The sequence below is a fragment of the Rhinopithecus roxellana genome, chromosome 1 (assembly GCF_007565055.1).
Source record: "Rhinopithecus roxellana isolate Shanxi Qingling chromosome 1, ASM756505v1, whole genome shotgun sequence".
NCBI classification, from domain to species: Eukaryota; Metazoa; Chordata; class Mammalia; order Primates; family Cercopithecidae; genus Rhinopithecus; species Rhinopithecus roxellana.
The window spans coordinates 42,624,672-42,637,966 of record NC_044549.1 but is presented as its reverse complement, the minus strand read 5'-3'; the positions used below and the strand labels follow the sequence as shown (position 1 = coordinate 42,637,966).

At 36.9% G+C, this 13,295-nt stretch overlaps 1 protein-coding gene across 6 annotated transcripts in view; it reads left to right on the top strand.

The window, feature by feature from the left end:
* The window catches only part of GOLGB1 (golgin B1), a 92,058-nt gene that overhangs the window by 43,464 nt on the left and 35,299 nt on the right, over positions 1-13,295 (top strand). For all 6 annotated transcript variants that reach the window (XM_010370521.2, XM_010370520.2, XM_030941758.1 and 3 more), the window contains 3 exons: positions 3,713-3,827; positions 6,394-6,467; positions 7,352-12,516. In XM_010370521.2, the coding sequence (XP_010368823.2) occupies positions 3,713-3,827; positions 6,394-6,467; positions 7,352-12,516 (5,354 nt within the window). The remainder of the gene's footprint in view (positions 1-3,712; positions 3,828-6,393; positions 6,468-7,351; positions 12,517-13,295) is intronic.

Sequence of the window (13,295 nt, the reverse complement as noted above, 5' to 3'; positions counted from 1 at the left end):
GTTTGTAGTTTTGGAAGATTTTCTGCCATGAATTAGTCAAATATATATATTTTTCTGACTCCCTACTCTGCTTTGGGAATTCCAATTACATGTATATTAGATTACTTGAAGTTGTTCCAAAACTCATTAATGGGCTTTTAATCTTTTATTTTATTTTATTTTTTTGAAATGGAGTCTTGCTTTGTTGCCCAGGCGGGATTGCAGTGGTGCAATCTCAGCTCACTGCAATCTCTGCCTCCCGGGTTCAAGTGATTCTCCTTTGTTTCTATCTTTGTTTTGTTAACATATTTTGGAGCTTTTTTATGGGATTCAGTTAAATTATTTGAAAAAAGCTTGGTCCTTTCAGATCTTGCTGCTTTGATTTGTTAGGAGGGTTCAAATCAGTGCTCAGTCATTCCTTATTCCTGAGGCAAGACCTTGCTGAGTATCTTACTCAATGCCCTGAGAAGTGTTTTTTCACAGTTGGCTATATAACTCTCGTCCAGGTTTTGTGTGAGCACCAAGTGCTATTCTTTAATCTCTTCAGATAGGTAGGGGTAGTTCAGGTAGCCTTGAATGCTTTCCTCACATTCATGTGCTGCTCTGTGCTTCACTGAACACTTGTTCAGTCCCTTTGCAGATCTGCAGAGTTTTCTCTGCATGTGACTTTTTCCCATCTGGTATTCTGTTCTGTGAACTGCAGCCATCTTGCTCTTTCTTGACTGTCAGCTCTGTCTCATGAACTTAGGGGAGTCTACCAGGCTCAGCCTATGTTCCCGCTTCTTGGACCACAAGCTGAAAACTCTCTTAGGTCATGAAGCTTGGTCAGCTTTAGGGATCACTTTATTTGTTTTCTGCCTCTTTCAGAGATAATTATCCTTTGTTGCTTGATATCCAGTATTCTGAAAATGATTATTTTATTATTTTGTCTGGTTTTGGTTATTATTGTTTCAGGTAGGAGGTTAAATCTGTTCCATGTTACTCAGTCTTTAGCAGAAGCAAAAGTCCTCTATTGGGTATTGAGCTATATCTTTTTACAAAAGTTTTTTAAGTGGTTGCTCTAGGAAGTACAACATATATCCTTAACTTTTCAGTCTTCTTAGAGTTAATACTGTATTACTTCACTTAAAAGGTAGAATCTTCATAATCATATACCCTTACCCTATTCCTTATGCCCGTTGTTGTATTATATTAACAAAAGTGATAAGCCTCAGCACACAATTTTAATATTTGTGCTTAAAATGGTTATATAGATTTGAAAGACATTAAGAGGAAAATATTGACCTTAACATTTATCCACATATTTACCATTTGTAATGCCATTTCCTCTCTGATGATCAAGATATTTGATACCATTTTCTTCAGCCTCTACAACAACCCATAATATTATAGTATAGGTCTGTCTGTGAAAAAATTTTCTTAGTTTTTTTCTTGTCTAAAAATGTCTTTAGTTTACTTTTATTCTTGAATTATATTTGTTACTGGATATTATAATTCTGGATTGACAATTTTTCTTTCAGAACTTTTTTTTTTTTGAGATGGAGTTTCGTTCTTGTCACCCAGGCTGGAGTGCAATGGCACGATCTTGGCTTACCGCTACCTGTGCCTCCTGGGTTCAAGCGATTCTCCTGCCTCAGTCTCCCGAGTAGCTGAGATTACAGGCATGAGTAACCACGCCTGGCTAATTTTGTACTTTAGCAGAGACAGAGTTTCTCCATGTTGGTCAAGCTGGTCTTGAACTCTCGACCTCAGGTGATCCCCCACTCGGCCTCCCAAAGTGCTGGGATTATAGGCGTGAGCCACTGCATCCAGCCTTATAGGCATGAGCCACCGCATCCAGCCTTTCTTTCAGTGCTTTAAAGAAGGTGTTTCCCTCTTCTGGCCTGTATTTTTTCCCTAAAAATTGGTCAGTATTCATTTGAATTGTTGTTCCTCTGTATGTAAAGTATCATTTGCCTATGGAGATTTTAAAGACTTTCCTTTTATTCTTGTCTGTGATGTACTTAGTTACAGTTTTCTTTGTCATTCTCTTGCTTGCTTTTGTTGAGTTTCTTACATATATAACCTTACATTTGAGAAATTTTTGGCCATATCTTAAAATATTTTTTCTTCCCATTCTGTCCCTCATCTCTTCTGGTACTCCAATTACACGTATATTGAACCTTTTAATATTGTCCCACATGTCCCTGAGGTTGTATTCATTTTTTTTTTAAGTTTTTTTTATTCTTCCGTGTTCAGGTTGGATAATTTCTGTTGATTTATTATCTTCAAGTTCATCAAGGCTTTCTTCTGTTGTCTATATTCTACTATTAAGCCTATCGAAATTTTCATTTCAGGTATTATGTTTATTAGTTACAGAATTTCAAACTGGTTCATTGTTATATTTTCTTTGTTCGTACTAAGATTTCCTTTCTTATTATTCATTATGAGCATATTCATTTATGTCCTAAGCATAGATAAAATAGCCTCTTTATTAAAATTCTTGTTTGCTACTTAAAAAATCTGCATCGTTTTATAGCTAGAATCTGTTGATTACATTTTTTTCCTTGAGAATGGGTCACACTTTCCTGTTTCTTTATGTGTGAATGGTTTTGTTTTGAATTCTGGATGTTGTGTTTTGTTCTCAAGATTCTATTTTATTATTTCTAAAATTTTAGTTACTTTTTATCAGACAGTAAGTTGGACTCAAACCCCAAACTCTGGCCTATGACAGAGAGGCATCAAAACTCCATTCAGTTATTTTTGCCTTAGCTGGGCTGCTTTAAGTCAGTTCAACAAATACATAGTGCCATTGTTCAGCCGGCAGTTTCAGCTAAGTTTATACACAGAATTCAGGGCTCCTGCTTCCTAACTCTTTTTCTTCTCTCTGATCTCCCTTCTCACTTCCTAGCAGCTATGTTTGTCCCAAACTCTTTCTTCTCATTCTTCAAGCCAGAAATATCTGTGGCTATTCTGTTGTAGTTTTACTTGCCCTGTGTACTGCAAACTGGGAACTTCCCTCAAAATAAAAGCCATAAAAACCCTAAATTCATCCCTTGCTATTTATTTTAAACATCGGATGAAGATTTTGGGGTCAAGTATGCTGTGAAGACCCTCATGGCTTAAAAATTCTACAATTGTATGAAAATTGTGTAGAATAATACCCATGGAGAATAAAAAAAAATGTAAAGACATGAAACTAAAGATGTGGCATAATTAGATATATGCCTATCCTTAGGAAAACCAAAAATTCTGGATGTATAAATTAAGCCAAGGGAATTTTTATTATACTTGGGAAAAAATTATAAATATTCTTCCTTTCTTAAGAGGTACATATTCCTTTGCCTCTATTCCTCTTTGTGGAACCTCTCCTCATGTTCATTCTCCTTCAGGAGAGAGACCATGTTACTTGGTGGCATTAATCTAATCTTTTAATATTATTTGTTTATAAGTCTGAAAATGTTCTTTCTTATGCTATAGACTTGGAATTTCTATCTTTGTATTCCAGGCTTCAATCTTAAATTTAAAAGCTAGTGAACTTGATATTTGTGTGAAATATTTTATTTCTTTTTCTAAATCTTTAGATAAAACACTTTTCTTCAAAGATTACCTAGGCAGATAAGTAGATGTTATTTTTAAAGTATTTTCATGGCTGGAGAACTTTTAGAAGACAAAAATGCTAGAGGCTATCTGGGTATTAGTGTGAGAATTTTCCACTGGAGAATCATTAATTTGTTGTCTTTCTACAATTTAGGCAGTCACTGAGGAGAATATTGCTTCTTTGCAGAAGAGAGTGGTAGAACTAGAGAATGAAAAGGGAGCCTTGCTCCTTAGTTCTATAGAGCTGGAGGAGCTGAAAGCTGAGAATGGTATGTATGAAAGAAAACCATAATTCTCTGTCTTCTTATCCCACAAGTGCCTCTACTTTTATCACTATTTATGTGTAACATGTAGAATTCTCTGATTCCATGATAATAAAGATTTAGATGATAGAGCTGGTAACTATCAAAGATAAAATTAATACACATTAAACAATTAGAGCATAGTATCAGTGTTTACATAACATTTTGCATTATGGACTATACATGCTGCAGGATTTCTTTGTAACTCATGATCATTTTGGAATGGTCATCGTATCCTATAGGAAGTATGGCTTGAACAAGACCTTAATAAGATGATTTTTAAAATAGGTAAAATGAAGAAAGAAAGGACTTTCTGGTAATAAATTTGTGGGATGAGGTAACAGAGATCAATATAAAGGTTTAAAGGTAGAAACTATGTTGTGAGTGAGTGGTTTATGCTCGTGCTGTACCCTACTTACAATCCTGCTCCTTTCCTTTAGTCTGGATGATTCTTACTCATCTTTCAGGCCTTGACTAGTGCATTATCTTTTTCATGAATTTGGTACTGATCCCCAAAAGTTGGGTTAAATGATTTTTTGTGTGCTTCCATAATATCCTTGTATACTTTTAACATTGTATTAAAATGATCTGTTTATATGTTTGTCTTTTTTACTATAAGCTCTTAAAGTTTATAAACTCTTCAAGGGCAGGGGCCATTTTTTTTTTTCTATCTTTGCTTTACCCAAAACAAGTATACTACCTGGCAAATAATGGCTACTGAATAAAGTTTTGTTGGATTGAACTGAACTTAGCATTTTATCCTATTGGATTGTGTGTGAACAGTTAGTGAGAATGAAGATGTGTCTCCTTCCACTTATCATATGCTTCATGTAGACTTTATGGATTTAGTAGTGTATCGTTAATGCTTTGTTGATCTAATTCATCTTGGATTAACTGACTACTAGTGAGAATGAATAGCAAGTAAAGGTTGTAAAACTTTTATTAAACTCTAGAGCCAGTATTTCTAACATAACCATTTTACAGTTTTCCACTTAGATCTAAATGGAAGCTTATACACTTGTATTAGATGATTCCCACTATTTCTAATAAGTAAAGAACACCACAAATTCAGCTCATTATTTAACCCATTCAGAGCACTTCTTTGAGACCTTATCCATGATGCTTATTTTGCAGTTTTGCAAACAATCTGTCCTGTCCATGTAGCTTCACATGGTTTGGAGGTATTATATCGGTTCCATTCCTTTGCTCTTTCCTGCAGGGATCACTGACCCTAAGGTTTTCTATATTGGTTTTTGTGTCTGGCCTCATAGATTACTTTTACCTTGTATGTCATGTTCTTTTCAACTCATCTTTTGCACTGACATTTCTAGCACTGTACCTCTTTTTCAAGTAATCTTGTGAAATGTCTGAACATATTATATAGTGTCTTGAATTCACTTGTCTCATCTGTGGTGCCTTTCCTATGTGCCAGGCACTATTGTCGTTCCTGGGGATATAGCTCTGAACATATTGGAGGGGAAGACAGACTACAAATCTGTTTATACACGTAAGAAAATTTCAGAGAATGATAAGTATTAGGCTAAAAATAAAACAGGGTATTTCAAGTATGCCTTGGAGAAGAGGAACGCAGAATTGGAGTAATGAGAGTAGGCCTTTCCTAGGACTTTAAACCTGAATGATGAAAAGGGGACAGCCATGCAAAGAGGCTAAGCAAAGAGCATTGCAGGCAGTACAAATGTCCTCAGGGATGAATGAACTTGATAAGTTTGCAGAAGAGAAAACAGGCCAGTGTTTTTGGAGCAGAGTGAACAAAAAGGGTGCAATACAAGAAGAAGAGGTTGCAGAATTAGTAGGGTCAAAGCATAAGGGTTCCTGTAGGTCACATTAAGACATTTGGATACAGTGTAAAATATATATATATATTTTTTCCTTTGGTGTATCTGTTTTATCTTCTCAGAAAGAATATAAGCTTCTTGAGGATATTGATATCGATGCTCAATATATACACATTGTAACAGAACTTGGGTTAAAACTCCAAAGACTTGGATTCTAATCCCAGCTCCCTGAACTAGCTGCATAACCTTTCGGGTCATGTCATTTCTTTGTTTCCTTATATGATCATTGAGGAGATAGGATAGCTCCCTTTTAGTGCTAAAATTTGATATCTTTATGAACATTGAAGAACATTGTAAGTGCTATATTAATGCAAAATGTAGATTACAAACATAGTAGGATTATGGATAAATTATATATATTGTCCTTGAAGTTCTGGATTATGCCACAGAAATAGCTGCTCTATGTCCTGCACCTTGGCATCCTTCTCCTTTCAAACCTTCTACTATTTAGTATATTCATTCTGGTTCATTATCATCACCTAGTACTGTTCTATCTTCTATCTCATGTAATCATATCCTCTTGTCACTTCTTTATTTTAATGAGGCTTTTACCTCTCCCAAACTATGTTATTTTTTAAAAAACTTATTTCATGCATTTCAAATAGCTTCACATGCAATCCTGTTTGTTCATACACTCCACATGTATCTTCTAAAGATATTTATTTTGTGACTTTCAGAAAAACTATCTTCTCAGATTACTTTTCTGGAGGCTCAGAATAGAACTGGGGAAGCAGATAGAGAAATCAGTGAGGTAAGTGATGTGTTCTTAATATAATCAGAACATGAACTAGATTAAGAGAAGGTAGCTTCATATGAAAACACGTCTATAATTTTCTAGTGTTGTCAGAGAAGTACATTACCTATAGAGTAAGATCTATTAAAGAGATTCATAATGGTTATTATATCTCATTTATTGTTACTTGTTTCTGAATATTAGAATTCATTGTCCTAAAGCAACACAAATATGGTAGCTACTAATTTGGGATTTGATAACCCATTTTTTTATACTGGATTATCATCTGTCTCAACTTCTTTGTTCATCTCAGAAGAGTTTCTCAGTGAAGAGATAAGATTGGCACAGTTCTACTAAGATTAAATAAAAAGGGATCTTTGGAGAATGACCCTTTTTATAATCTGAAAATTACTATAAGAAGTGTATGGTTGCTTAGTATCATTCTGTTGATTTAAGATTATTGTTAGCTGTGTTGTGCTTAGTTAGCTGTGTTCTTCTAATCAGTAAGTCAGTGATAGAATCATACATGCCCTTGAGGAATAATGTGGCTTCCTAACAAAAGGATCTGCTTACTTTTTTTTTTTTTTTAATCAATTAGGAGTTTTATTCTGAAGAAAAAAAAAGCTTCTCATGTAAGGAATCTCTAGAAAATGAATTCCAGGTTTCCTTAGGTCTTATGAATAGGGCTTGACTTCAGTGCAGGATTGGCAGAGTGCCCTTGGAGGTCCAGTTGGGAAAGACAAACTGATTTTAAAAGGATTTAGCAGTGTTATGGTACAAAGAAGTTTTTGACCAAAAAGTCTGAAATTTTAGAAGATGAAATACAAGTTTTTAATTGGGCTTTTTTTTAATGTTATAAAACATTTGATTAAAGCTTTTTTTTTTTCTTTTTTAAAAAATAGATCAGCATTGTTGATAATGCCAACAAGAGGAGCTCTTCTACTGAGGAAACATTTTCTCAGAAACATAAAGAATTATCAGTTTTATTGTTGGAAATGAAAGAAGCTCAAGAGGAAATCGCATTTCTTAAATTACAGCTCCAGGGGAAAAGGGCTGAGGAAGGGGATCATGAGGTCCTTGACCAGAAAGAAATGAAACAGATGGAGGGTGAGGGAATAGCTCCAATTAAAATGAAAGTATTTCTTGAAGATACAGGGCAGAATTTTCACTTAATGCCAAATGAAGAGAGCAGTCTTCCAGCAGTTGAGAAAGAACAGGCAAGCACTGAACATCAAAATAGAACATCTGAGGAAATATCTTTAAATGATACTGGAGTAGAATTGAAATCAACAAAGCAAGATTGTGATAAATCCCTTTCTGCTGTACCAGATATTGGTCAGTGTCATCAGGATGAGTTGGAAAGGTTAAAAAGTCAAATTTTGGAGCTTGAGCTAAACTTTCATAAAGCACAAGAAATCTATGAGAAAAATTTAGATGAGAAAGCTAAGGAAATTAGCAACCTAAACCAGTTGATTGAGGAGTTTAAGAAAAATGCTGAAAACACCAGCAGTGCATTCACTGCTTTGTCTGAAGAAAGAGACCAGCTTCTCGCTCAGGTGAAGGAACTTAGTGTAGTAACAGAATTGAGAGCTCAGGTAAAGCAACTGGAAATGAACCTTGCAGAAGCAGAAAGGCAAAGAAGACTTGACTATGAAAGCCAAACTGCTCATCACAACCTGCTCACTGAACAGATCCATAGTCTCAGCATAGAAGCCAAATCTAAAGATGTGAAAATTGAAGTTTTACAGAATGAACTGGATGATGTGCAGCTTCAGTTTTCTGAGCAGAGTACCCTGATAAGAAGCCTGCAAAGCCAGCTGCAAAATAAGGAAAGTGAAGTGCTTGAGGGGGCAGAACGTGTGAGGCATATCTCAGGTAAGGTCGAAGAACTGTCCCAGGCTCTTTCACAGAAGGAACTTGAAATAGCAAAAATGGATCAACTCTTACTAGAGAAAAAGAGAGATGTGGAAACCCTCCAACAAACCATCGAGGAGAAGGATCAACAAGTGACAGAAATCAGCTTTAGTATGACTGAGAAAATGGTTCAGCTTAATGAAGAGAAGTTTTCTCTTGGGGTTGAAATTAAGACTCTTAAAGAACAGCTAAATTTATTATCCAGAGCTGAGGAAGCAAAAAAAGAGCAAATAGAAGAAGATAATGAAGTTGCTACTGGCCTTAAACAAAATTATGATGAGATGAGCCCAGCAGGACTAATAAGTAAGGAAGAACTCCAGCATGAATTTGACCTTCTGAAGAAAGAAAATGAGCAGAGAAAGAGAAAGCTCCAGGCAGCTCTTATTAACAGAAAGGAGCTTCTTCAAAGAGTCAGTAGATTGGAAGAGGAATTAGCCAACTTGAAAGATGAATCTAAGAAAGAGATCCCACTCAGTGAGAGTGAGAGGGGAGAAGTGGAAGAAGATAAAGAAAACAAAGAATACTCAGAAAAATGTGTGACTTCTAAGTGCCAAGAAATAGAAATTTCTTTAAAACAGACAATATCTGAGAAAGAAGTGGAACTAGAGCATATAAGGAAGGATTTGGAAGAAAAGATGGCAGCTGAAGAGCAATTACAGGCTCTAGTCAAACAGATGAATCAGACCTTGCAAGATAAAACAAACCAAATAGATTTGCTCCAAGCAGAAATCAGTGAAAACCAAGTAATTATCCAGAAGTTAACCACAAGTAACACGGATGCAAGTGATGGGGACTCCATAGCACTTGTAAAGGAAACAGTGGTGGTAAGTCCACCTGGTACAGATAGTGGTGAACACTGGAAACCAGAACTAGAAGAAAAGATACTAGCCCTTGAAAAAGAAAAGGAGCAACTTCAAAAGAAGCTACAGGAAGCCTTAACCTCCCGCAAGGCAATTCTTAAAAAGGCACAGGAAAAAGAAAGACATCTTAGGGAGGAGCTAAAGCAACAGAAAGATGACTACAATCGCTTGCAAGAACAGTTTGATGAGCAAAGCAAGGAAAATGAGAATATTGGAGACCAGCTAAGGCAACTCCAGATTCAAGTAAGGGAATCCATAGACAGAAAGCTCCCAAGCCCTGACCAGCAGGAATGGTGCTCTCCCACTCCAGGTTTAGAAGAACCTTTATTCAAAGCCACAGAACAGCATCATACTCAACCTGTTTTAGAGTCCAGCTTGTGCCCAGACTGGCCTTCTCATTCTGAAGATGCGAGTGCTCTGCAGGGCGGAACTTCTGTTGCCCAGATTAAGGCCCAGCTAAAGGAAATAGAGACTGAGAAAGAAGAGTTAGAATTGAAAATTAGTTCTACAGCAAGTGAACTTACTAAAAAATCAGAAGAGGTATTTCAGTTACAAGACCAGATAAATAAACAGGGTTTAGAAATTGAGAGTCTAAAGACAGCATCCCATGAAGCTGAAGTGCGTGCAGAAAGCCTGCAGCAGAAATTGGAAAGCAGCCAACTACAAATTGCTGGTCTAGAGCATCTAAGAGAATTGCAACCTGAGCTAGATGAACTGCAAAAACTCATAAGCAAAAAGGAAGAAGACGTTAGCTACCTTTCTGTACAACTTCGTGAGAAAGAAGCAGCTCTCACTAAAATACAGACAGAGATAATAGAACAGGAAGATTTAATTAAGGCTCTGCATACACAGCTAGAAATGCAAGCCAAAGAGCATGATGAGAGGATAAAGCAGCTACAGGTGGAACTTTGTGAAATGAAGCAAAAACCAGAAGAGATTGAAGAAGAAAATAGAGCAAAGCAACAAATACAAAGGAAACTGCAAGCTGCCCTTATTTCCCGAAAAGAAGCACTAAAAGAAAAGAAAAGTCTCCAAGAGGAATTGTCTTTGGCCAGAGGTACCATTGAACATCTCACCAAGTCTCTGGCAGATGTGGAAAGCCATGTTTCTGCCCAAAATAAAGAAAAAGATATAGTCTTAGGAAGGTTAGCTCTTCTTCAAGAAGAAAGAGACAAACTCATTACAGAAATGGACAGGTCTTTATTGGAAAATCAAAGTCTCAGTGGCTCCTGTGAAAGTCTAAAACTAGCTCTAGAGGGTCTTACTGAAGACAAGGAAAAGTTAGTGAAGGAAATTGAATCTTTGAAATCTTCTAAGATTGCAGAAAGTAGTGAGTGGCAAGTGAAACACAAGGAACTACAAAAAGAGTATGAAATTCTTCTGCAGTCCTATGAGAATGTTAGTAATGAAGCAGAAAGGATTCAGCACGTGGTGGAAGCTGTGAGGCAAGAGAAACAAGAACTGTATGGCAAGTTAAGAAGCACAGAGGCAAACAAGAAGGAGACAGAAAAGCAGTTACAGGAAGCTGAGAAAGAAATGGAGGAAATGAAAGAAAAGATGAGAAAGTTTGCTAAATCCAAACAGCAGAAAATCCTAGAGCTGGAAGAAGAGAATGACCGGCTTAGGGCAGAGGTGCACCCTGCAGGAGGTACAGCTAAAGAGTGTATGGAAACACTTCTCTCTTCCAATGCCAGCATGAAAGAAGAACTTGAAAGGGTCAAAATGGAGTATGAAACCGTTTCTAAGACGTTTCAGTCTTTAATGTCTGAGAAAGACTCTCTAAGTGAAGAGGTTCAAGATTTAAAGCATCAGTTAGAAAGTAATGTATCTAAACAAGCTAACCTAGAGGCCACCGAGAAACACGATAACCAAATGAATGTCATGGAAGAGGCCACACAGTCTATACCAGGTGAGACTGAAGATCAAGACTCTCTGAGTATGAGCACAAGGCCTGCATGTTCAGAATCGGTTCCTTCAGAGAACAGTGCCAACCCTGCTGTAAGTGAGGATGTCAGCTCACATGATGAAATTAATAACTACCTACAGCAGATTGATCAGCTCAAAGAAAGAATTGATGGATTAGAGGAGGAGAAGCAGAAAAACAAGGAATTTAGCCAGACTCTAGAAAATGAGAGAAATGCCTTACTGAGTCAAATATCAACAAAGGATGGTGAACTAAAACTGCTTCAGGAAGAAGTAAGCAAAATGAACCTGTTAAATCAGCAAATCCAAGAAGAACTCTCCAGAGTTACCAAACTAAAGGAGACAGCAGAAGAAGAGAAAGATGATTTGGAAGAGAGGCTTATGAATCAATTAGCAGAACTTAATGGAAGCATTGGGAATTATTGTCAGGATGTTACAGATGCCCAAATAAAAAATGAGCTATTGGAATCTGAAATGAAGAACCTTAAAAAGTGTGTGAGTGAATTGGAAGAAGAAAAGCAGCAATTAGTCAAGGAAAAAACTAAGGTGGAATCAGAAATACGAAAGGAATATTTGGAGAAAATACAAGGTGCTCAGAAAGAACCTGGAAATAAAAGCCATGCAAAGGAACTTCAGGAACTGTTAAAAGAAAAACAACAAGAAGTAAAGCAGCTACAGAAGGACTGCATCAGGTATCAAGAGAAAATTAGTGCTCTGGAGAGAACTGTTAAGGCTCTAGAATTTGTTCAAACTGAATCTCAAAAAGATTTGGAAATAACCAAAGAAAATCTGGCTCAAGCAGTTGAACACCGCAAAAAGGCACAAGCAGAATTAGCTAGCTTCAAAGTCCTGCTAGATGACACTCAAAGTGAAGCAGCAAGGGTCCTAGCAGACAATCTCAAGTTGAAAAAGGAACTCCAGTCAAATAAAGAATCAGTTAAAAGCCAAATGAAACAAAAGGATGAAGATCTTGAGCGAAGACTGGAACAGGCAGAAGAGAAGCACCTGAAAGAGAAGAAGAATATGCAAGAGAAGCTGGATGCTTTGTGCAGAGAAAAAGTCCACTTGGAAGAGACAATTGGAGAGATTCAGGTTACTTTGAACAAGAAAGACATGGAAATTCAGCAAGTTCAGGAAAACTTGGACAGTACTGTGGCCCAGCTTGCAGCCTTTACTAAGAGCATGTCTTCCCTCCAGGATGATCGCGACAGGGTAATAGACGAAGCTAAGAAATGGGAGAGGAAGTTTAGTGATGCGATTCAAACCAAAGAAGAAGAAATTAGACTCAAAGAAGAGAATTGCAGTGTTCTAAAGGATCAGCTTAGACAGATGTCCATCCATATGGAGGAATTAAAGATTAACATTTCCAGGTAAATGAGTAGTGAATTTTTTCCTCCTCCAGACGTAACTGGAAGCAAAGAAAGTCTCTAAACTATTTCTGTTTCCTTTTAGACAATGGGACTAATTTTGGCACAAATTCCCATGGGAGATATATTCCCTCTCAGATCTACTCTTTTTTTGGCAAAGAACAATCCTGCTACAACTGCATGAACATGAAAAGTTCACATCTTCTCTTCCCATCTTTCTATTGAGAGATTTCTTTATTTCTGTTTTGTTTAAGATGGAGTCTTGCTCTTATCACCCAGGCTGGAGTACAATGGCGTGATTTTGGCTCACTGCAACCTCTGCTTCCTGGGTTCAAGCAATTCTCCTGCCTCAGCCTTCCGAGTAGCTGGGATTACAGGAGGCTGCCACCACGTCCAGCTAATTTTTTATATTTTTAGTAGAGACAGGGTTTCACCATGTTGGCCAGGCTGGTCTCGAACTCCTGACCTCAGGTGATCCACCCTCCTCGGCCTCCCAAAGTGCTAGGATTACAGGCATGAACCACTACACCTGGCCTCTCTATTTCTTTTCATTTCCATTTCAACTACTCTTGCCTGGATTTTTAGCACAGTACTCTCAACTTAATTGCTTTGGTGGCCTAGATAGTCTCATCTTTTCTCCTTCCTGTAGTCCACATTAATTGACACTGCATATGCCTTGTAGAGTTATTTTTTCTCAAATTTCATTTTTATATCACTTTTTAAGCTCTAGAACTAACAATGTCTCTCATCCTTTGTATTCCTTACTTCTAATAGGACCCTTT